The sequence below is a fragment of the Lagenorhynchus albirostris genome, chromosome 7, assembly GCF_949774975.1.
Source record: "Lagenorhynchus albirostris chromosome 7, mLagAlb1.1, whole genome shotgun sequence".
Lineage (NCBI taxonomy): Eukaryota > Metazoa > Chordata > Mammalia > Artiodactyla > Delphinidae > Lagenorhynchus > Lagenorhynchus albirostris.
The window spans coordinates 34,542,648-34,568,045 of NC_083101.1; the positions used below are offsets into that span (position 1 = coordinate 34,542,648).

Consider the following 25,398-nt stretch of genomic DNA (forward strand, 5'->3'; position numbering starts at 1 on the left):
GGACACAGAGCAAATGTTTCAAGGTCTCACCTGAGTCCAGCTCAGTATATGAATAACATATGGGTCTCTCTTTGGTTTTGAGGTCAAAACTCTCTGAAGCTCAAAACTCATCTGCAATAGACTCTGGACACTTGCTCTACTGAGATGAATGGGATTGTGACTTCTTTGGAGACAGGAGTCACCCCAAACTCTGTTCTTAACACAACAGCATATAAGAGTAGGCACCACAAGGGCTCAAAGAACTCTTCAAACATTAATTAAATCAGAGTGAAATAATTAAAACAGAGTGGACTTTGAATAAGGGGTGACCCTGGGGACAATTCCAAACACTTCTCACTGTTCCCCTTCTTGTATCTTGGCAATGACCAAATTGGAGGAGGTGCTGTTTCCTGTATGCATGTCATGCTTGCTCCCCTCCTATCATCCTGTCATCCTGCCCTCATGCCCCCATCATCATGCCATTGCTTCTAGAGTCCCTGACGCCATTTTACTTCATCAACCGGACTGAATGTGGAGCTCAAATGCTACTATTTTCAGGCAGGTTCTCAATCCAGAGTAATTCACTGAATTTCCAAAGCACTTTTACCTTTTCTTTTTCTCTAGTTAGACGGCAGTACTTCATACTGTATTTTATCTTCTTGTCTTAGACCATGGGCTACTCCCAGGCCAAGACTCTGCTGAATCAACTCTCTTCTCTCTTCCAGGTCTTAGTATAGTGTTTGGCATAGAGTAGACAACCAATAATGATTTAATAAACACAATAACCCCTAGTGATTTACCCACTGCTGCAGAGAACTCTAGCTAGTTGTCCATTAAAATCTCTTCTCCTCTCTTTTGGGCACAGGCTGGACTACATTTGCCAGCCTCCCTTGAGTTAGATGTGGGTAAATAACAAGGTTCTTGTCAATGGAAGAAGAGTGGAAGGAATGTGTGCTGGGTCCACATAGCCTTTGAAAACCTCTCACAGGCATTTCGCCACCTGCTTTCTCCTTCTGTTGACTGGATGCAGATGGTGAGGGTGCTCAGGGATGATGAAGGCACACGATGGAGAAACCAGTTATGGAACAAACACGTGGAAGACTGCTACCTCCCAAACCTCAACACTCACTCAACACTGTTAGGTGGGCAAAAATATATTCAGTGTTGTCACTGAAATTTGTGGGTTTATGTGGTACTTCATCATAACCTAATACATCCACTTAAAACTTAATCACAGGATTAGTTTATATAGGTATCATCCTAGTACATTTAAAATGAGCAGAAGACAATTTGGCCATTTTTATCCCGCCATTTGACCCTGCTTTTGACTCAGACATTTTATCTCAGATAACAATGACCACGTGAAATGCTTTGATTCTGTACTTTATTGACTTCCTGTTTTCAATTTCATAGGTTTCTGCTCTAATTTTTATTACATCTATTCTTCTGCTTACTTTGCATTTTAATTTGCTCTTTTTTGTTTGTTCGTTTCCTAAGGTGAAAGTTTAGACGATTGATTTAAGATCTTTCTTCAGGTCTAATATGTACATTCAATGCTATAAATTTCCCTCTAAGTACTGCCTTTGCTGCCTCCCACAAATTTTGATAAGTTGTGTTTTCATTTTCATCTGTTCAAAACATTTTTAATTTCCCTTGATGTTTTTCTTTGGCTCATATGTTACTTTAAAGTGTGTTGTTTTCATACCTACTACTTGCAGATTCTCCATTATCTTTCTGTTACTGATTTTTAATTTAATTCCACTTTGATCTGAGAGCAGACATTGTATGATTTCTATTCTTTTATATTTATTAAGATGTGTTTTATGGTCCAGGATATAGTCTATCTTGTTGAATTTTCCATTTACTCTTGAGAAGAATGTGTATTCTGCTGTTGTTGATGAAGTAGTCTTTGGATTTCCAAAATATCCAATTGATTGATGGCATCAATTACAGTTCAGATTTTCCTACCTTGGCACTGGTTGCCATGGGGTTTCTGCTCCATTCTGTGATGATCGTGTCTCTTCAGTTTTAGGGGTAAAGGTTTGCTCCATGACCTCACTGCTCTTAGGGATCTAAGAAGAGTTGTTGATTCTTCAATTTGTTCAGATTTGTATTTGTTGTTAAGATGGATTGGCATATTGCAAGCTCTTTACATGTGGAATTGGTAACTGGAAGTCTCTGTAAATAACTCGATTATATTTATTAGTAATATTCACCACATGAGTATAAGTGTCCTTGGAGTCAAAATGGTGGGGTCAAAGAATTGTACTTTTTTGATTTACAGATACTCAATTTTGACCCAGCTTTTAAAGAACAACCCCTATCCTAGACCCACCCCATTTATAAAATAATAAAGGATTTGCTTAGATCTACTTACAAGGTACAGGCAGATGAAAGCCAACACAGTGGTTCCAATCATCCTGCTTGGGAACTGAAAGTAAGGGTCCCACTCATATATCTTGGTTTGGAACCAAGTCTTTTCTCTCTCTCTGTGAATGAATAAACATCAAGAGAAGACAGGTTGTGGCTGGTAAACAAATGCCTGATTCTTCTGAAAATAGTATCATCTCCTCTTCTTCACCTTAGAGTATAGTGAAGACAAAGAGCACTGGTAGATTCCACAGTTTTCATTCTCCCCTTATTCTTAAGAACAAAGACTCAGTTTTATTCAGTACAGCAATCTACCAAATGAAAGGCTATAGTTCCCGACCTCTCTTACAGCTAAGAGTGACCAAGACTAAACAAGCCAATTAGACGTGACCAGAGATGTGGTGTGGGACTTTGGGGAGGCTGGTCAGGTGGAACTGACACAGCTGGGAGGATTCCCTTTGACTTCACTCTTTTCTCCTGCCTGCCATCTGAAGGGCAGACATGGTGGCTGGCCCAGGCTGGAGCCCCAGCATCTATCTTGGGCCACAGACAGCCTTCATGATGGAAACCACTACGTTACTGGAACAGAAACACAGACAATGGGTAAACTGCGTGGTGGGCAGTCCAGGGTTAGTATGGACTGCCTGCCTCCAGAATTCTTTTACATGAGAAAGAAAGAAATCTCTCTTTTATTTGTGCCATGATTATTTTGCATTTTCTGCTATATGTAGCCAAATGTAACTCTAACCAAAGAACTAGTTTTGCCACTATGACCTTGGATTAGACATATCCCTTCTCTGGGAATATACCCTTGTGCACAGTGGCAGTGGCAGGGGTAGGGTGACTTGAATGGTCACTGAAGACCAGGTGTTCTTGCCTGGTCAAGAGCTATGTCCTCTTTTATTGGTAACAACATCTCAGTTTTTCTCTGGGAATCTACTCTTCCCCACCATCAGTCCTGGTGGTTTAAGTCAAGCTGAACCACTTCCTAGTTCCCACGGTGAACATGTGACCCTGGTTTAACAATCAGTTTACTCCAATCACCTACTCACAGTAATTGGTTCTGGGATGCCATGTGGTCCAACTTTATCCAATGAAACACATTCATGGGAATTTTGTTTGAATTATTTGAAAGAAAACATTCTCTTCTCTATGAGCTTAAGACAGGAGGGTATAAGCTTAGAGATTCTGGGGGCCACCACGGGGAGGAAGCCTACCTAACTAAGAGTTTAACATAGGTAAAAGCAGAGCTGAGAGATGAGGGAAAGAGACCTAGTTCTGATTATATCAGTCAAACCCCTGGATCCATCTGTGTCTGAAAACTGGCGACCTCTAGGCTCTTTAATTATGTAAGGCCATAACTTTCCTGTTTCTCTTTAATCCCATTTGAGTCGAGTTTCTGTTATTAGCAAACAAGCATCCTAAAACAGCGCTCTTCCAGTCATCGCCAGGTCTCTGACACGGTCAGGGCTCATCAATATTGGTGCAAACGCCGAGGGGCGTGAACAAATATAACTGTGCTTACTGCAGGGGGCACTTCCTCAGGAGCTGTTTGACGTGCTCTGCCTGGTGAACTTCCAGGAAAGGCTTTTCTTCCTGTGAGAAAAGAGAGAGGTTGATGTTTTGGCTCACAAAGTCTTGTTAGGGCTTTGGTCTCTTTGAGGGGCTATTTCCCTAGAGGCCAGGATTTTCGGTAAAACTTGCCATTCCCAGACACCCGTCATTTATTGAAGAGACTATACGGTCCCGTCTCCTGTTTCCCAAGCACTTCTTTCATGAAATGCCAGAGGCCTGACCTTCCTTGACTCTTCTGCTCACCGCTTTACACCAGCCTTTGTTTTGTGAAGTCGATTTTTCCCTTTGAGATTTGGTGATTTCTCATCATAGTTCAAAACACTGTTCCAGAAATGAAACACCCAAAATCCCAGTGTTTTTATTTTTTATGAAAAGGAATTTCTCTTGCTCATTTCTTATTTTGAAATGAACTTTAATAGTATGTTTGGAAATGTTTTCTCCAAGTGTAATGAGCTTTCCACAGTAGTCATCTGTTTTACAATATATTGAATATGTAACTTTTACACACTGTGAGACGAAATCTTATATATTGCAGATGTTGCGCAGAGTAAAATAGACCTGGTTATAATTCTGACTCGTAAGTGACATCAGCGAGCTGGAGGAACAGGAGGTTCCAGTTCCCATATGCCCTCAGATACTCCAACTTTGACAACCACCCACAGGTGAGAGTACCTTTGTGGGGGCCCAAGTATCTACCTTGGAGGTTACAGCACGCTAGTTAAGCAAAAACTCCAAGAATAGATGCATGAAAGAGAACAAGGAGAACAGTTTCATTTTACCAACATCACTCCTCCTCCAAAGTAGTATAGCTCAGGGCATTGAGAGAAGGCCCTCTTAGCTTGTAATTTCTCCTATGAGGGAAAATAAAAGTGAAGTGAGAGCCCACCTTCCCCAGTCTTGGGGGACACTGCCCAACAGATCCATTCCTGTCTCACACCACCCAGAACACTGAGGGGATCAGCATGGCGGAATAGTCTGGGGAAAGCTAAGAGCAGGGAAATGGGACAGGGGGGTCAATGGGGTGGGGGAGTCCTTCTGCAGTCCTCGAAGGAACAGAGAAAGAGAAAAGGGCAGAAAGTTATATAAAGAAATAATGGGGGGACTTCCCTGGTAGTCCAGTGGTAAAGAATCCACCTTCCAATGCAGGGAATGCGGGTTCGATCCCTGGTCGGGGAACTAAGATTCCACATGTTGCAGCGCAACTAAGCCCACATGCCACAACTATTGAGCTTGCACGCCTCAATGAGAGAGCCCACATGCCACAAGCTACAGAGCCCACATGCTCTGGAGCCCACGCGCCACAACTACTGAGCCCATGTGTCCTGGAGCCTGCACACCACAACTAGAGAGAGAAAACCTGCATGTCACAACTAGAGAGACGCCTGCATGCTGCAACTAGAGAGAAACCCAAGCAGACCACACACCATAATGAAAAGATCCTGCATGCCTCAACAGAGATCCCGTGTGCTGCAACTAAGACCTGACGCAGCCAAAAAAAATAAATAAGGAAAACAAATAAATAAAATAAATAAATATTTTTTTAAAAAAGAAATAATGGGGACTTCCCTGGTGGTCCAGTGGCTAAGGCTCTGCACTCCCAATGCAAGGGGCCTGAGTTCCATCCCTGGTCAGGGAACTAGATCCCACATGCCGCAACTAACAGTTCACATGCCACAACTAAAGATTCTGCATGAGACAAAGTGGACTTTAAGTCAAAAACTATCACAAGAGACAAAGAAGGTCATTATATAATGATAAAGAGGTCAGTTCATCAAAATGATATAAAAATTGTAAACACATATACATACCTAATATCAGAGCACCTAAATATATAAAATAAATATTAACAGAACTGAAGGAAGAAATAAACAGCAACATGATAATAGTAGAGGACTTCAACACCACACTTTCAACAATGGATAGATAATCCGGTCAGAAAATCAATAAGGAAACAGCTGACTAGAACAACACTATAGACCAAATGGACCAAACAGACATTTATAGAACATTCCATATAACAGCAGCAGAATACATATTCTTCTCAAGAACATTTTCCAGGATAGAGCATATGTTTGGCCACAAAACAAGTCTTAAACGTAAGAAGATTGAAATCATATCAGACATAATTTCTGACCACAAAAAGCTAGACGTTGATAACAGGAGGAAAATTGGAAAATTCACAAACGATACACTCCTGAACAACCAATGGGTCAAAGAAAAAATCAAAAGGGAAATCAGAAATATCTTGAAGCAAATGAAAATAGAAATACAACATACAGAAAGTTATGGGATACAGGAAAAGCAGTTCAGTTCTAAGAGGGCAGTGTATAGCAGTAAATGCCTATATTAAGAAAAAAAGAAAGATCTCATGCAAACAACCTAACTCTTTACTTTGAGGAACTAGAAAAAGAAGCACAATGGGTAAGAGAGAGCCTCAACAACCAAATTCTCTGGGTTCCAGGTCTGGCTCTGCTATAGACTAGCTATGTGAGCTTGGGCAATGCAACTGACACCTCTGGGTCCAAGTTTCCTAATACAGAGTGGGAGAAGTAATAATAGTACCTACCTCACAAGGCTGTTGGGAAAACTTAACCTGTCAGGACACACACGGTGTTTTTACTTAGTACTCACCGTCTGGAGCTCCCAGCCCAGGTGGACCCTCAGAGACTTGACAAACATGTACAGGAAGTGGCCCAGAAGGAAGGCCAGGCAGAGCAGCGAGGGCCAGTAGAACACAACAGTCTCATACTTCCCCACAAACTGCAACAGAAGCAGACCATGGGGCGTGGGCTCTAGGTAGGGAAGGGCTAGGCCACTGGTGAGGCTGTGCACAGGAACCTGCCTGCCCCAGCCTGCTCCCACCAGGGCCCACCCTCTCAGAGCTTGGAGGTCAGCAGCCAATCCCCGCTCCCCCAGCCCCACCTCATCAGAACAAGCAGTGGACTTGGAATCCAGCAGCCCTGGACTTGAGTCTTAGCACCCCTATTTAATTTTATACAAAGGGCTTTCATGGCTTTTTTCTCATTAGGTAGTAAATATTACTTTTGGAAAATACTCACAAGAGAGAGGAGGGTGAAAGAGAGAGAGAAGAGGGGAGAGAGAGAAGAGGAAGGGGGAGGGGGTGGGCGAGAGGGAGAAGGAGAAGAAGAAAAGGAAGGAAGGAAGGAGGGAGGGAGGGAGGGAGCAGGGGGAGGAGGAAGGAGGGAGGGAGAGCCCATAAGTGTCATCATTTTGGGAGCAACACAAGCTCCCAAGAGTAACAGGTCTCTCAAGATGGTGCTCATAGTTTTTCTATTTTTAGCTTCATTTTGATAAACAATTTTTTTCACTGTTTTAAGACAAATCATATTGTTATGTATCTTTCACAATTTACTGGTTAGTTTCATTTTTTTTTATGTTTCCAGAGTATTTCTCCCTAAGGAGAAATCAGAGTTTTGATGTAGTGATGTTAGACTGGGGGACGGACACATTCTGAGACGTGCGGGCCCGTGTCTTCATCCTCGTCTCCAGCATATGCTTATATGTGAGACATAACCACCATCAGTATTTCAGTGTCTTTCATCTTTATCTATACCCATATAGCTATATATAATTAGAGATAGTACCAAATATGTAGGTCTGTATATAGCATAATCACTTCTCCACATGGTTACAAATTATTTGTGAATTTAATGTTGCATAATAGTACATTATTTATATGAACCAAACTTTATCTAAACTTTCCCCTAATATTTGACATTTGAGACCCTTTCTAATGTCTCATTTTTATAAATAAAGTTTTCATAAATACATTTGAAAACATGAGGACAAATTTTCATTAATTCCTTAGTCTGGATTTCAGTCCCATGATCTTTAATTAGTAAGTCATGTTAGCCCCTGAACCTTGCTTTCCTACCAGTGAACTGGGAATGGCACTAACACACTGTCTGCAAAGTGTCCTGAGGATTCTCCGGTTAGTGATTGGAACTGAGCCTAGAACAACGCCTGGCACGTAGCAGTTCTTGGTGTTAGTGATTCTGAGCATAGAAGTGAGACCCTGCCAATTAACCATGAATATTTCAAATTTCCAAAGAACCTCTGGAAGACTGAAAGCTCTCCAAGACTCCAAAGAAAATACCTGTGATCCTGAACCTCAGGTACTGTGAGCAGTGGGAAGGAGGGCTTCTTTTGCGGCAGAGTTGTGCCGGAATGCCCTCAATCCCAGTGCAGAGATGCAGAGGGAAGGCCCAGACTACCAGCCTCATTTTCTAGCCCAGCTCCCCCCAGACTCTCTTTATCACACCTTTTAATCCTCCATAGTTACTGATGCCCAGGAAAGGCTTTGGCAAGGCTCCTGTGGGCTCCTGGCCCAGGTGGCTTCTTCGTACTCCCCTCACACACCTGGTAACCCTTCTAGATGCAGTGTGACACCCCTCTTTCATCTTGCTCCTTTTCCTGGGGTACAGGGCTAAACAGATGAACCAGCTTCCTCTAATTCTGAGAAAGACGATGCATGGCAAAGTGATAAGGGATTCATCTAGTTCGAGTCTCCCATTTTATAGACAGAGAAACTGAGGCTACATGAAGGAATGGAAAGAAACGAGCTTGAGAGTCAGCCAGACCTCGGATCAACTCCCAAATCTGCTGCTTCTCAAGAGTTACATAATATACTTGTGCCTCAGTTTCCTCATCTGTAAACAGGTTTGCTAAGAGCTTCCCTCCCTTGAGGGGCCGCTATGAGCATCAACTGAGAGAACATCTCCTGTGAATGACACCTGATGAACACAAGATGCTCTACAAATGGAAGTATCATGAATGGTTCCAACTCCCCTTTTGTCCACACGAGGAAGCTGAGGCCCAGAGTGGCAAAGCCTTGTCCCAGGTCACACAGTGAGTTGGCCATGGTGATAGGACTGAATACCCTAAACACAGCTCAGCAGGGACTCACCTGCCCATGGGGACACTGTGTGATGTGAAGGGTGGTGACAGCAAACCTGCAAGACAGAAACCAGGGTTGGGGTCCTGGGGTCCTTCCCAGCACAGCCCCTGTGAACACAGCTCAGATACCACCTGCCTGGAGTTACCTCCCCTCTGAATCCTTCTTGGGAGGACTGGTCCCCAGTACATCCCACCCAGATCAGGCATACAGCTTGTGCCTAGGTACATGCACACTGAATTCATTTAACACATCCTCACTGAGGACATAATCCTGGGATCCACAACGGCAGAGCAGGAAGACACTGAGAGGTCTCCTACTTTCTCCCCTCATCACTCAGGTGGGGAGACTGAAGCCCAGAGAGGGGAAGGGATTTCTCCAGAGTCACACCCAGAGCCAGGACCAAGACCCAGGTGTCCTGACTCTGGGACCGAGGCTCTTTCTGACGGGACATGCCCTGTCTGTAAACACTGCCCTGAGGAATAAGCCTCGTTTTCTCCCGGCTGGACACACATTCCTGGTCATACTCCCAAGGTGCCCAAGGTGCCCAAGCTGCTAAGTGGTTCTGACCACCCTCTCCTCTCCTGCTCAGAAAGTCTGGCAGAGGCTGTTAAGATGATATTATTCCACGTCTAACCCTGAATACTCTCTCTTCTAATTTTTAAAAAGCAAGTCACAAACTCTGGAATTGTAGCCATTGGGGTATCATTTGCTTGTGAGCCCCCTGCACTGGTTCACACACTGGGCCTGGGATCCCTGCCCCACAGAAAATGCTGTGGTGGGGAAGCCGGCCCAGTAAGGGGGATGCAGGCAATGAGATGAGTTTCAGGGCTGGAGAGCAGAAGTGTTCATGGGATTATTCAGCCAGAAAATATTCCCCAGGGCCAGCTCTGTGCCAGTCAGGTGTCAGCACTGAGGGCACAGCGCTCAAGAGGAGGGTCAGAAAGGTCCCACATCTGAGGGCTCTGATCCACGAAGGATGAGCATGTATCTATCACTGGGCCAAGTCGGGGAAGACGATCCACACAGGGAATAGCAATATGTAGACAAAGAGGCCAGAACACATGTTCCATGAGGGTCTGTCCTGTCCTCCAGTGTTTTCCCTGGCTCACAGCGGGATGTCTGCTGAATGAATAAGTGGACGGAGAAAGGAGTATAGGAGTCTTGCATGACCGGAGGTGTGTGCTAGAGACGGTCAGGCATGGAGAGGTGGGGAGAGGCCAGACTGCGACAGCACTGAATGCCCAGCTGAGGCACCTGCACTCTCTCCTGGGCTCCCAGGGAAGCACGACAGCGAGGAGCAGCAGAACCCAATGGGACTCCTGCTTCTAACCACGGGACTGACGGCACTTGACAGAAACGGAGTTTTCTACAGCCCTGACTTCTGGGAATATTCTGATCGTGAGCAGCCTCCTGTGGAGCAGACAGAATGCAGGCCTGACCTTCTGAAGCCTCAAGTGCAGTTTCCAAGGAGGGGCTGCGGTGGGCCTTGGACCAGTCACTCCGCCCACCCGCCCTGGGCGTCGGTTCTGGGCAAGGTACCCTCCAAAGAGAGCTCTCAGGTCACCTCCAGCTCCTTGTCCAGAGTCCAGCCATGGCCAAAGGAACTGCAGGAGGCCAGGCAGGCAGAGTCCATCTTACCAGATCAGAGAGTAGCTGAACCCCAGGATGGAGCTGACCAGCCGGAACTCCGACGAGAGGCAAGCAAAGAAGGGGAAGTGGGACAGGCCGACTTCGATGCCTCCGATCAGAAGCACAAAGGCTGGGAGAGACAGGGCCAGAGATGACATGAGTTCCTCTTCTCACGGGCTCAGGGGAGACCCAGGGCAGTTATGGGGTTTCAGGGGACTTGCAGTCACAGACCTCAGGACTTAAGGAGATGAGTGGACAAGCCCCAGGTTAGTACAAGGAGGAATGCAGAGATGTCTTTCATGCAATCATGCAAAAGGCCCTTCCTGGTACCTCTTCCATGCCAGGCACTGGGCTAACTATTGAGATGAAGAAGACTTTGTCCCTGCCCTTGATTAGCTCACAGTATGATGGGCAGAAACATACCACAAAAATGAACAAACAAAAATCACTGAGAGTAAAGCACCATAAAGTGTACCATAGCAACACAGACAGCAGCGATGTACTGTGTTCTAAAACCTCTTGTGCACTTCATCCATAAGGCAATAATAATATTAATGCTGCCACTGACTAGCTCTGAGATGGTCTAACAGGATCCAGTAAAATGTAATTGGGCAAGATGACCTTTCCTAAGTGTCTACTTTGAGCTGGGTCATGGGTCAGGCACCAAGGACATAGGGGGAATGAACAAAGTTCTTGCTTTGAGGTGCTTACGGTCCAATAGGGAAGACAGGAAGAAAAGTAAACGATGTGATATGTACTATAATAGAGGCATATTCAACCTGCTGTGTGGACAAGAAGAGGAAGTCATGGACCTCACCTGGGGTCTGGGTATCAGAGAAGGCATCCTGGAGGTGGTGACATCTAGCAAGGCCATGAAATATAAGTGGGAGTTTGTAGGACGGAGAGAAGGAGGGAAGAAAGGACATTTCTCACTCAAAGGAGGGGAGATGGTTGGTTGAGGTGGTCAGTATTTGTGTAAATGTGAATAGTGGGGGACTGGCAGCTAAGGACCATATAAAAGGAATAATTGCTGTGAGGTTAGAAGCTGCAACAGCATAATTTTTTAATTTATCTGAATTCCCCCAACCATGAAAGCAGACAGAGCAGTGAAGATAGCAAAACCAAAAACAAACATCTACAATAAATCTAAGTGACAGGACTCATTTGATATCAACATCTGATTAAGGGGAAGCAGAGGAAAGACAATAGGATCTTTGAAATCCCAAGAACAGAAGAACCCAAAACTGCCAGCAGATATTCACAGGAAATTGAAGCTGAAATAACAGCTGAAACTGGGCACAGGGCTGAAGGCCTTGATTCATAGGTGAGAATCAGCAGACCTTAGTAAGGTGTTAGTAGGTCTGAGGATGCTGGAGCCATCAGGGCCCATGAGCTCATTATACTAAATATCCAAGTCCCCTCCCAGCACAAGCCCCACATGAAAGAGAAACTGCTGGCAGCGAGAATCCAAAATGAGAAGGTAAGAACATTAGGAACTGGGTAGTATTGGGTCCAGACAAAAGTGGAAGAAGCCAACTCAGAAAATATGAGGTTGTAATGAGGGTACATATGTATAATCATTCTGTAAAAACAGAAGAGGAGGGGCTACCCTGGTGGCGCAGTGGTTGGGAGTCCGCCTGCCGATGCAGGGGACACGGGTTCGTGACCCGGTCCGGGAGGATCCCACGTGCTGCAGAGCGGCTGGGCCCGTGAGCCATGGCCGCTGAGCCTGCACGTCCGGAGCCTGTGCTCCGCGACGGGAGAGGCCACAACAGTGAGAGGCCCACGTACCGCAAAAAAAAAAAAAAAAAAAAAAACAGAAGAGGAACCCTTGAGCCATGAAGCAAGAAACAATATTCTGGTCCAGCCAGATGCTCAACATCAATTAGGCTTCACGGAAACGCAAATCAAGACAACAATCAGATACTACTTCACTAATATACTTCACTATAATATACTTCACTATAGCCACTAAGATGGCTATAATTTTTTTTAAAAAAATGAAAATAACAAGTGTTGGCTAGGATGTGGAGAAACTGGAACGTTCACATATTGCAGGTCAATGGAACACAATGGACAGTCCAGAAATAGACCCATACATACACATGTGTAGACAACTGATTTTCAACAAAGGTGCAAAGGCAATGTAGTGGGCAAAGGACAGGTTTTTGTAATGACAACAGTGCTGGAACAAATGGATAGCCAAAGGCAAAAAAAAAGAAGGGGAATTCAATCCACACCTCACACTATATATTCAAAAAAATTAACTCAGAATGTACCATAGACCTAAATGCGAAACACTGTGAGACTATAAAACTTCTAGAAAACACAAAGAAGAAAATCTAAGTGACCTTAGCTTAGGCAGATATTTCTTATATGACATCATATGCATGATCCATAAAAGAAAACATGAAAAAATTAGATTTCATCAAAATTTAAAATGCCAGCGCTTCAAAAGAAACTGTTGGTAGAATAAAAATACAAGCAACAGACTGGGGAAAAGTATTTGCAATTTATACATCTGATAAAGGACTTATATACAGAGTATATAAAGAACTCTCAAAACTCAATAAGAAGAAAACGAAAAATCCCCAATATTTTAAAATAGGCAAATAATTTGAACAAACGCTTTACCGAAGAAGGTACAGTGATAGCAGATAAGCACATGAAAATATGCTCAACAACAACAGTCATTACAAAACTGCCAACTGAAACCACAGTGAGATACCACAACATGCCTCTTAGAATGGCTAAAATTAAAAAGACTGACCATGCGTTGTCAAGGACATAGAGAAACTTAACTCTCATACACTGAAGATGGTAATCTACAATCAAACGGAACCATCATTTTGGAAAACAGTCTGACAGTTTCTTTAAAAGTATAATCTACTACATGATCTTAATAATCCAGACATTCCATTCAAAGGTGTTTACCCAAGAAAAATGGAAACATACAAAGACTTATAATGCTTACAGCAGCTTTATTTGTAACAGCCAAAAACTGAAAATAAATCAAATGTCTATCAATAGGTGAATGGATAAACAAACTGTGGTCTCTCCATACGGTAGAACACTATTCAGAAATGAAAAAGGAATGATTTCTGATACATTCTAAACATGTATGAATCTTAAAACAACTATGCTGTGTGAAAGAAAACAGACCCCCTCCCCCCCAAAAAAAACCCCCCGATTGCATTCTGTATGATTCCATTTGCATAACTGCCTGGGGATGGGGGTGGTGACTGGATGGGGTGGGAAGGAGAGAGTACAAAGGGGAAAAAGTTAACTTCTGGGGTTCATTATCATGATTGTGGTGATGATTTCATAGATGTAAACATTTGCCAAAGCTTAACTTGTACACTTCTAAGAGATGTATCATTTTGGTTTTAATTTGCATTAAAAACTCCTAAAAACTAAGGAGATGTTGTAGGCATTTGCTCATATAGGCTTGGAACCCAGGAGAGAGAACCAAGCTGGACAGGAGATGTTTGGGAGTCACTGGATTAGGGATGGTTGAACCTGCAGGGAGAGCACAGGGCACGGGGAACAAAGAGGCCTCAGATCAATGGCCAGAGAAGTAAACACTGTTCCCTGAGGAAGCATCTGAGGGCTTACTGATATCAAGAAGGCAGTCACGGCTATGACTCAGGAGAGATTTCTAGGGTTGGTGACAGTGAACCTATTTTCTGAGACTTTGTTCTACTACGTCTAAAAAACCTTTGAATCTAACTGGGAGAAAACCTCCATAAAAAAGCTCGAGACTTTGTGGGCTTGGCATTGACCTTGGGCAAGTAACAAGCTAAGAAGTAATTGACAGTTCAACAAAGTTTATCCCCTGATCCCAGAGAACCCCTGCCATGCAGTCTCCAAGAGCAAGAATTTCCACAGCAAAACTCCCAGCAGGTATGAGGCAGCACACGTACCTTGGGCCCATTGTGGGACTTGCAGGGGCTGGTAGCCTTCTGAGAATAAGAACATGACCTTATTGGCTGTAGCCCCAAAGGCTACTCCATAGGACCATCGGTTACGAAAAGTGCCCACGAAGTCCAGAGGTCTATGAATAAGAGAAAGAGCCCGTGAGGCCAGAAGTGGCTCCTTCCCACAGTTCATTTCCAAAGTATCAATCCCACTCTGGGGAGGGACTATTGAGTAGTAAACTATTTATTTCAACTGACATATCCTGAGGCCCTCTGTGCCAAGTGGGGGGTTAGGCATAGATTCAGGGTACCAAAGTGAGGAAGACAAAATCCTTGCCCTGGAGAAGCTCCAAGTCTGGGGAACATAAGCAAGGACACCAGCAGTCATGACAACAAGCAAAATGGGATGAATTTCATCTATGAGAGACACAAGCAGTATGACTTAAGAAACCAAAACAAAGAGTATGTGCCAGACAGGTTGGGGGAACTGCCCTGCACCTGGCCATGGTCTACGAGAGTCCTCCTTTCCAATATCCCTGGGAAGGTTTGGGTATCACTGGCTATGCTAGCTGCATGTGATCACACCTCCTGGCCACAGCTGATTGGACTATGGGTGGTCAGATGGTCACCTGACTTTGGATGGGCCAATCACCGTGCCTGGCCTTGTACTTTGGATTTGTGATTCTGAGGACAGGAGCCAGTCAGCTGTTAAAATTCTGTTCTGGAAAGTCATGCCAAACTGAGTCTTGCCGACGTCTGGGGGAAGCAGAGATCGTTAAGTCCGATGATAAAGTCAGATGGCAGAGAGGAAAATGGTAAAATGGTGCTGAAGGGACCCCAGTGACACAAAGAGGCAAAAGTAGAATCCGTCTCCCAGAGACGCCCATCTCAAGAGCTCTAGTTCCCATGAGGCCAACCTTGCCAGTTTCTGTGAGATCTCTGTAACTTTATAAAAAGTCCTTTCTTTTCCTTTTATGCAAACAAGCTTGAGTGGGTATCTGTTTCCTCTAACCAAAAGAGCTTTGTCTACATGAGAGAAAGCAATTGCATTTGAGACAAAGAGAAAAGGCTTTCCCCACTGGAGTGCCATTTGAAGCGGGCTTAATGAAAACTCAAGGTGGCAGGAAGGGAAGGGTACTGCAGGTACCTGCAGGTGGGGACTTGGGAGTCAGGATCTGGACCCCTGTTCCATTTGGCTGGCTCATCTTCATCTTCAAGGCACAACTCAGGGAGCACCTCTCTCAGAAACCTCCCTGACAACCCACTCCCAATCAGGCACACCTACTTGCTGCCTTGCTTGGGTCCCCTCAGCGCTACGTTCATGTCCATGCTTTTCTTATCACTTGTTTAGTGAACTATAAACTCCTCTGGAGTGGGACCTAGCACAGGGCTTTGAAAAGAGTAGCTGCTCACTGCACGTTCGTGGACACGCACTTGGTTGAACTGATTTGAATTCTAATCAATCCCACCTGTAGTACGTAAGCGCTATGTGGGACTCAGTCTCCCTATCTTTAAAACAGAGATGATACCCCTGCTCTGCTCATATCACAGAGACACTGTGGATGGCAAATGACCTGCTTTATAAACTGTGGAGTGTCATGCACATGCAAAGGATTATTAATGGGTGAAGACGGTGAGCTAAAACTACTCAGGAAAGCAGGGCTTTTCATAAGAAAGTGGCCAGAGAGCAAGAAAACTGTGCCTTTATTAATTGAATTCAAAGCAGTTTAACATGATCCATATAGCGGTCTTACTTAAAAAGTCCTACGCCAGGCCCTACATGCCAAATGCCCAGGGCAAAGTCTGAAGATCTTCTTTATCCACCAGCCTCAGTCTCTCTCTGTGCCTCAGCCCATGTGGCTTAGACCTGGCAGTTTGGGAGGGGCTGACTGCTCTAATGGGTGGTAACCAGAATGTTTGCTACTCTGGGCTGGTATATGGTATATGGACATTGTTGTTGGATTTCTCTCACCGCAAAGGTCAGATCACCCTTAGACTCCATCCTGACATCCTGGCTTCCTCTCCCTTCTCCAGAGCCCAAGGCTGAGACCTGAGTGTGTCCACATCCTTGAGTCTTCTCAGGTTATGACACTGGGAGAATCAGAGCCAAAAGCGACCAGAGCTGGGTTAAAGTTCTTGTCACTTGGTAGCTCTGTGGCCTTGGGCAAGTGACTCAACTTCTCTGAGCCTGAGCTAGCTCATCCATTACATGAGGATAACAACCCCCACCATGCTGGGGTCCATCCTAGTAGCGTAGGCAAAGCAGATGGTTCAGTGCCTAGGCCAGAGTCAGTATGCAACAAATGCTAATTGCATCATCATCATTAGTAGTAATTAGAGGGTGATGAGGCAGAGAGATGAACAATTAGAACTCAAGGAAAAATGTGAGGAGGGGAGCAGAGATTCAGAATGGCAGAGTCGGAAAGGCCCTGAAAGCTCCCTGGTCCAGCGGGCTCTCCTGGGGCATGTCTCATGCCTCCATCCCAACAAGGAGGCTTGCTGCCACCAGTGACAGGGAACTCTCTCCCCACTGCTTCTTGGGGTAGCCATGGTGCTGAGTGTGGGAAGGCCTTTCCCATAGTGAGCTGAGCCTCTTCGAGTTGTTTTAAGCACTTCTGGGCAGCCCTGGGTGCTGAGGGCGCAGTAGCTTGGAAGCCAATTCTGAACTCTCTGGGCCTTGGTGGATTGGGGCAGGGAGGGACAGGGCTGTCCACGGCGGGGTAGAGGTGGGTGGGGAGGTAACTGGTGGTTAGCCTAGTCTTACAAATGGTGTTGGTCCCAAACACAGAGTACCCCAAGCTGTAGTGATGGACCTTGGCTCAACTCACATGATCATTCTGAAGCGGTTCCCCAGGAGGTAAGAAGCGTCATCTCTCTGTCTATGGTGCTCTCGTCTTTGGAGAAGGGACAAGACCAAAATGATGAAAAGCTATAGAAAGAGAAGAAGGGTCTGTCAGAGGGAACATTCATCCTCAGCCCCTCGGTGCCCTCGCTGAAGGAGAGTGTGTGGGTGAGCAAAGCACTCAGAACGTCTAGGACTCAAACTCCACACTTGGAGAGCTGGCTGCACGCACCGTTGAGCTTCCAGAATGTTTTGTACTGAGCTTTCCTTTGTGTTGCTCTGAACAGACATGGGTTCAAATACAGTCTCTCCCACACACTGGCTGGGAGGGAGACTTAACTTCTCTGAACCTCGGTGGCCTCATCCGTAAAAAATGGGTAATAACTTTCAGGTTGCAAATCCTTCTTTGCTTTTTATTCCTGTGGATTCAGTCATATTCTCCTATACCTGATGCCCCTTTTCTTCTTTTACTAGAAAATTCCTGAGAATTATCTACACTTGCTGTCTCCATTTCCTCACCTCTCACTTGCTCTTCGACCCCCTAACATGGCTTCTACTCCCATACTCCACGAAAGCAGTTCTGGCCAAAGTCACTAATTACCACCTTGTTGCTCAATCCAAATGTAAACATTAAGCCCAAATCTGCTTGACCTCACAGCAGCATTCAGTGTTGACCTCTTCCTCCTCTTAGAAATACTCTCTTCCCTATGCTTCTATCAGCCACACTTTTCTGGTTTTCTTCTAATTCTCAGTCTCCTTTGCTGGATCATTCTTTACCCAACCACCAGATGTGAAGCTCCTCATGGTTCAGTCCAAGGACCACTCATCTTACTCCCCCATCCTCTCTTCCTCAGTGACCTCATCCATGTCCACACTTTCAATGGCCACCAAATACACAGAAGACTCACAAACTTGAATCTCCAGCCCAGCTGTGGTCCAGAATCATATGTTCAACTACATAGTTGGCATTTCTTTTTGATGTGTTGAACGCTTCTCAAATTCAGTATGTCTTAAATGGAACTCCTGATTTTCCTCCCTGCCCTGTTCCTTCATCCACAACAAACTTGGATGCCCTCTAATTTTCCTTAACAAGTGAATGACAGATACCACCATCCTTCCAGCTGTGCAAATTACAAACCCAAGAGTCATCCTCAACCTCTCCCTCTCCCTCATCTCTCTATCCAACCCATTACCAGGTTCTACTGCTTTTACCCCTTGAACATCTGGAGGTGACCACCGTCATCTAGGATGATGTAAAATCACCTCACCTGGACCCCTGCAACCATCTCCCAACTGGCCTTCCTGCCTCCAACCTGATCCCCACTTGCAAACAGAGAGATGATTTCAACCCATAAATCTGATCACACCATCCTTGGGCCAGAAACACTCCACTACTTCCCATTGTATTTAGAACAAAGACAAAACTCCTTCATACACGGCCTGGCCCTGCCCACCTCCCCAGACACCTCCACCTCCAATTCCCCACTCCAGCCACGCCAGCCTTCTCAGCTCCTCACACTCTCCATGCTCCCGCCCGCCACGCAGCCTTTGCACGTGCTCTCCCCTCTGCCTGAAATGTTCTTCATTACGTCTTCCAACAGACCTCAGCTCCAGCACTGCTTCCTCAGAAAAGCCTTTTCTGACTCCCCTAAAAGTCAGTGCCCCTGACTCTTGGGACCTTCAAAGCCTTCTTCTGCCTGTGTTTTTAGTGCATAATGTAAGAGAGCAAGTCTCTGCCGACCTATTCAGATCCCTTTGGGAGACTGTGTATGGGAGCATCCCAGCTCCCCTTCTCTTCCCTCATCCACCCTCCCCTGCCTTCACTTACTGACGGGATGAGGGAGTAATGGAGGAAGAGCTCCATGTCCACTGAGCTGGCACAAGTGCCATTTAGCTCCCTGGTCCTGAAAAACAACCGAAACACACATTCACATCATCAGTCACTGCTGCAGGCATTGACCCTTCAGCCTTGAGCATCACTGTCAGGAATTTGGCTTGTAGCCCACTGAGATCATCTGATCTTTATTTATTTATTTTATTCCCCGGTACGCGGGCCTCTCACTGCTGTGGCCTCTCCCGCTGCGGAGCACAGGCTCCGGACGCGCAGGCTCAGCGGCCATGGCTCACAGGCCTAAGCCGCTCCGCGGCATGTGGGATCTTCTCAGACCGGGGCACGAACCCGCGTCCCCTGCATCGGCAGGCAGACTCTCAACCACTGCGCCACCAGGGAAGCCCCATCTGATCTTTTTTTAACTTCCATTTCTGAGTCAGTGCCACTCACCTGTGATGTGTCTTCACTAAGTGGATTATCTTCTTTCATATCTCTTTCTCCAGCTTAATTATCTATACAACTGCCCTACTAACTGGATCTAACTCCTTCTTTTCTTTTTTTTTTTTTTAACTCCTTCTTTTCTTGATGACATAGTCATGGACAGATTCAGGTTCCTTGGCACCCAAAGCTTATATTATTTGGATGTTCTTTTCAAATAAAACTACAAAAATATCTTATCTTTTCATATTTTAAGGAAAACATATCACCATGTAAACACTTAACCAAGGTGCCTCCCACCCTCCTAGAGCCTTGGTAGGGTCCTGTGCAAGTGAGGGCCCCTGAGACTTAAGCTTCAGTAACTTCACAGGAAACCAGCCTTCGGACATGGTTTTTCGTAGCCAGAGGTCAAGAAGCATCTGCTCACTCTGATTCACTGCTGGGCTATTGGGGCAGGACAGTGGTCATCTGGACGACAGACTGTGGACTCTGTCCTCTCCAGACCTCAGAGTCTGCAGGACAAGGCTGCTGGGGTCTCGTGTGTGAAACACATGACAGTAGTTTCCCGGTCTCGCTTTGAAAGGGACCTGCTCCCTTCTGGGCTCCCGCCACACCTCACTATCACTGCTCTGACTTGCACTGCACCACCTCAGCAAACGCTCACCCTCCAGATCCTTGCTCACTCTGTGCCTCACTCCTGCAGCATCTATCTGGCCATCCCTCGGGCTTCCTTCCCGGTTAGCTCCCACTTTTCCCAGAAGTCTCAGGGAAGAGCATTCCTCTGGGAATCCATGAGCATGGCATACTCCCCTGAAAGTTTTTAAAGTTCCAGTACTCCACGATGATGTCTAAATATAGGAATAAGACAACTTAGAAGTGGTGGGGGGAGATGAGGGTGACTCATGCTGTCGGAAATGTGATAGAACTATAAAATTTAGAATTCCGTTTTTAGGAAAGTAAACTGAGCACATACATCAGTCTCCTTGTTCTACAAAAACCCTCAAAATAGCAGAAAGGATTTTTTTTAAGAAAGAAAAAAAATAGCCATATTTGAAAACAAGAAGGGAATCTATCAGGGACACAGAAACTACTAGAAGATGCTGAATGATGGAGAGCAGTTAGGACTAGATCAAAGAGAAAAAGCATCAGCCAGCACGGCTACAGGCTGTGACCACAGAAGAGTGCTCTACACTCATATGCAAGAGGCTGATGCAGGCGGGGGTTGCCGACAGACCACAGAATGATGAGTTGGGGTCTCACAGAGACCCAAGAGTCCTCCCACCCTGCTGACCGACCAGAGGCAATGGGGTCAACCTCTCTGGGAGTAGTATACATGGGTCACAGAGAGAAAGGCAGTGCTCCAGATCACAGGTGGCACCTGGGAAGGACCGGGTGCTTTGGATGTAGATCAGCTGCTGAGGTACCCCATCGAGCGGTACATCCTACCTCCATCCTGCTGCACTGAAAGCACGCCTTAGTACTAGCTGTGGCAGCAGCTCCGCCCACCCCCAAACAAATATCCCAGTGGAAGCTCCAGCACAAGGACAAGCACCCAACCCAGAAACACCACACACGAGGAAAGACTACACCACCAAAGGGAGCCAAAAATTCAACAGATAGAGGAGCCCTAAGGAAATGAAGTTAATACAGAACCTCTCTGAGGTAAGGAGTAGAGGAAATTCTCTACAAGAAGAATGAACCTAGGAGGAAGTAGAAGGGTGCAAAAAGCCACAGAAAGTAATTAGCAAAACTTCCCATTACTCCTGAGCACAGGACTTTAAATATATACACATATATACATACATTTTTAGAAACACAAAGACTCAGAAAGACCTTCATTGGAAGAAATATTGGAGGAAATTCTCGAGTAAATCTAGGAGGAAGGGGAAGAATTTAAGAGGAATAACAAACAGAGAAATCAGGAAAATGTATTGTTAAATATCTAGGTAATTATTGTGAAATAAAATGTTTGAAATGCCAATTTGGAGTTGAAATACCAGATGATACCCCACATGGAAGAAGGGAGAGGTGGGTAGGAACAGGTGTAGATACAAAGGGAAGTGAAATGATGACCAAGTTCTTGTCATGTTTAGAAAGATGATGTAGAAACCTGCTTTCTCTTTCTGGGCTTTATAAGTAAAATATAATTCTAAGTAGGTATGTTAAAAATCCACAGTTAGCTACTAGAAGGATATAAACAGAAAGTAAATCAATGTATTAAGAAGTGTATATGAAGGAATGAAAATTCAATCACTCCAGCAAACACAGGAAGAGAAAAAAATGAAATAAAGACTACAATTGAAACACCACAAGAACAAAACTGTCCAAAGAATATTAAGCCACCAACAAAGAAGAAATAAAAATATTCAATACATTTTTAGGATTTCAACTAGTAATAAAAGGAGAAATTAAGATGAAATGCTCTTATCTATTAAAGTGGGAATTATTAACAACACCACCCAGCAGGGGTCCCCAAGCCCCAGGCATGGACCGGTGCTGGTCCACAGCCTGTTACAAACCCGGGCCGCACAGCAGGTGAGCAGCGGGTGAGCGGGCAAAGCTTCATCTGCCGCTCCACATCGCTCCCCATCGCTCGCATTACCGCCTGAACCATCCCCCGCCTCCCCCCTCCCCCCCACCGCCTTCCCCCTGGCCCCCCCGCCCCCACCGCGCCCTCCCGCCGCCCACCCCCCCACCCCACCCCACCCCGCCACCACCCCGCTTCCGTGGAAAAACTGTCTTCCATGAAACCGGTCCCTGGTGCCAAAAATGGCCAGCATTAGTGAAGGCTAAGACAAGTTGGTATTCATTTGCTGGTAATCAGAAGTGTAAGGAGGTATAACCATTCTGAGGATTAACTTTGCAATATACACCAAGAACCTTTAAATACAGCAATTCCACTGCTAGGAATTCTACTTCTAAAAAATATACACTATGGAAATAATCAGAGAGGTGCCTGAATTCAGGTACTAGAAAGCTAAGATTCTCACTCTTCCTGCCCCCCTCCTTCCCTCATATGTGTGTATAACATTTTAAATGTAATATATGTTCATCGTAAAACATTCAAAATACTTACAAATGTGTAAAGTAGTAACTAAAAGCCCTTTCTCCTTCCATAATTATGTGTGTTTATAACCTGTAGTTTCAAGCAAAAATGGAATCGGACTAAACTTGATTTCTTCATTTAATCAATAAAGGAAATGGAATTCTTTTAATAAAGAAAGGCAATTTCTAATGTTAGGATATACAGACCCACAGAACTCGTTCATCAGGGTGACTCTGCCTACACCGATTCACTGCTGAGCCAGTCTTTTGCTTGGAGGGCAGAGCTGAGAGTTAGTCTGGTAGCAGCTAGAAACAGGTGAGCTCAGGGACAGTAGAGAGTGTAGCTATGCTTTCACTCCAGCAGTGAATAGATGAAAGCTATGCTTTCACTCCAGCAGTGAATAGATGAAGCAGGCGCTGGAGTCAATCCAAGTTAGAAGGCCACTGAGAGCCCCTTCTTGGTCTCTGAGACTCATACTGCTTCCTAGTGGGTCCAGGGCTTGAGGGGCAGATCTGTTGAGGGGTAAACAGCTTTTGCAGGGCAGCAGCCAAACAGCACCCCCAAATGTAGGAAATCCGATTTCCACTGATGATAGCTTGGAACTGTGTTTATGATACATTGTTAAGTGAAAAAAAAAAATTATAAAACAATATGATCCCAAGTTGTGAAGAGTGGTCATCTCTGGGTTGTAAGATTTGCATTCATTCTACTTTTTTGTAATGATTTTCTTGAATTTCCCAAGGGTAGTACACAGATGCATTGCTTGATAGCTGCTTAGAACAGTGCTTGACACAAAATAGACAGTAATAAACACATGTCGAATGAATGAATGGCTTGCTTTTGTAAACAGGGAAAAGACTGGACTTTATGCCAAAGCAATAAAACACCATCTGAAGGGAAGTTGCCCAGGAATCAGCATAAAGTGAAAACATGCAAGATTTGTTCTGTGATAGGGTATAAATTACAAATCTTTCATTATTTAAAAAATATTGAAAATAAAAAGCTACGAGGGTGAAACAAGCAAGGACACACAGCTGGTGCATCTAGAGCAAGGGTTGTCTGCGTTCCCAACTCCTTTCTCCAACACCCCACGCTGATTGCCTGATGGCCTTGGTGGGGCGTCTCTGTGCTCCCGCAGTCCTGATTCCTTTGGTCCTAACATTATCACTCTATAGTCACAAGTTAGGGCTTCCCTGGTGGCGCAGTGGTTAAGAATTCACCTGCCAATGCAGGGGACACGGGTTTGAGCCCTGGTCTGGGAAGATCCCACATGCTGCGGAGCAACTAAGCCTGCGCTCCAGAGCCCGCGTGCCACAACTCCTGAAACCCAGGCTCCTAGAGCCCGTGCTCCGCAACAAGAGAAGCCACTGCAATGAAGAGTAGCCCCTGCTCACTGCAACCAGAGAAAGCCTACGCACAGCAACGAAGACCCAACTCAGCCAAAAATAAATAAATAAAATAAATTATAGTCATAAGTTAAACATATGATAATAACTTTTATTGATTAATGTCACTTTATTGTGTGTCACTATGTCCTAGGAATCCTGCTATTTTATATTACCTTATTTAATCTTTACAAGAATCTTGTGAGGTAGATTGTATTACCTCCTTTTCATAATGAGGAACTGAAGCCAGGAGAGGTTACCTAGCTTGCCCAGGAGGAGGTGAGGCTGGGAGCCAGGCACCCCTGCATGTCACCATCCTCCCAGCCCCCGCTGCTGGCTCATGTGGCCCCTTGGAGCTCCTAGCATTCTCTGACCTTCCGGGCTATGGCTGACTCATCTCTGATCCCAAGTCCAGCCCAGCACCTGGCACAGACAGGATAAGGGCATGTCTGTTAAATTCCAAGGGAACTTCCCTCAGGAAGCTGAGTCCCAGAGAGGGCCAGTGGGCAGAAAACATCACGAAGCCCAGGACTACTCCAGGTCCAGCTCAAGGGGCTCAGTGAGCGGGACCCTGACCTGGTTCCCACTTCTGAGTGCAGAGAAGGGTTGGGAAGGAGGGAGAGGTATGTGCAGTGTGTGTGTGTGTGTGTGTGTGTGTGTGTGTGTGTGTGTGTGTCTGTGTGTGTGTGTGTGTGTGTGTGTGTGCGCGCGCATGCCCGTCCATGTGATGCCTCCAGCAATGCAGTAGCCTGTGTGCTGGGGTGTCTGACTCTGGGCCAGCCCTGGCCTGCCTTTGTGAATCCCATCAATCCTCTAACACACAGCCTCCCCACAGTCCTGCCTTGGGGTCAGAGGTAGATGTAATAGTGTGCTCAGGCTGGCTTGCACCAGCTTGGAACTGCCATATTATCAGGAATTTTGCAAGCCGGTTGTTAAACACCACCATTGGTAAAAATTAAATTATATAAATGTATAATTAAATAAGTTATTTAAAAGGAAGGTAGTAAAGCCTCAAAACCCATCACTTCCTAATTATTTTGCTACGTTTTGCTATGATTTATTCTCTAGAGGTTATTTACATCTGTTATACCTGCACCATGAAAACTCTATGTTATGGTCTGTGCCACTACCGTGCCTCTCTTCACATCTCCATGTCAGCAACATCATGTTGTTAGCTTGAAATTAGCCATGCTGGGAGAATTTATACCAGGGAAATGGGTGAACACTACAAATCAGGCTTTGATTTACTGTTCTGCAGACTGTCTAGAAAGTGACAGAGAAAATGTTAACAAGGCAGATTAAATTTAAACATATGTTTGTAGCCATTACATTGTGAATAGCAAAAGAAAAAAGAAAAAGAGGAAATATTCTTCTAGAATTTAAAACGCTTATCCCATTCATCGAAAAAATAGTTTCTGGCAACTGACATTGACAAATGAGTGAAGTTCTGACTTATATATACCTTGTC

The 25,398-nt window shown here is 45.2% G+C and overlaps 1 protein-coding gene across 1 annotated transcript in view; it reads right to left on the reverse strand.

Moving 5' to 3' along the window:
- LOC132522837 (stimulated by retinoic acid gene 6 protein-like) overlaps positions 1-25,398 on the reverse strand; it is a 52,204-nt gene that overhangs the window by 15,481 nt on the left and 11,325 nt on the right. The window contains exons 2-9 of the mRNA XM_060153385.1: positions 19,059-19,134; positions 17,217-17,317; positions 14,395-14,525; positions 10,481-10,601; positions 8,852-8,897; positions 6,556-6,684; positions 3,875-3,945; positions 2,357-2,468 (exon numbers count right to left, since the gene is read on the reverse strand). Coding sequence (XP_060009368.1) covers positions 2,357-2,468; positions 3,875-3,945; positions 6,556-6,684; positions 8,852-8,897; positions 10,481-10,601; positions 14,395-14,525; positions 17,217-17,317; positions 19,059-19,134 — 787 coding nt within the window. The remainder of the gene's footprint in view (positions 1-2,356; positions 2,469-3,874; positions 3,946-6,555; positions 6,685-8,851; positions 8,898-10,480; positions 10,602-14,394; positions 14,526-17,216; positions 17,318-19,058; positions 19,135-25,398) is intronic.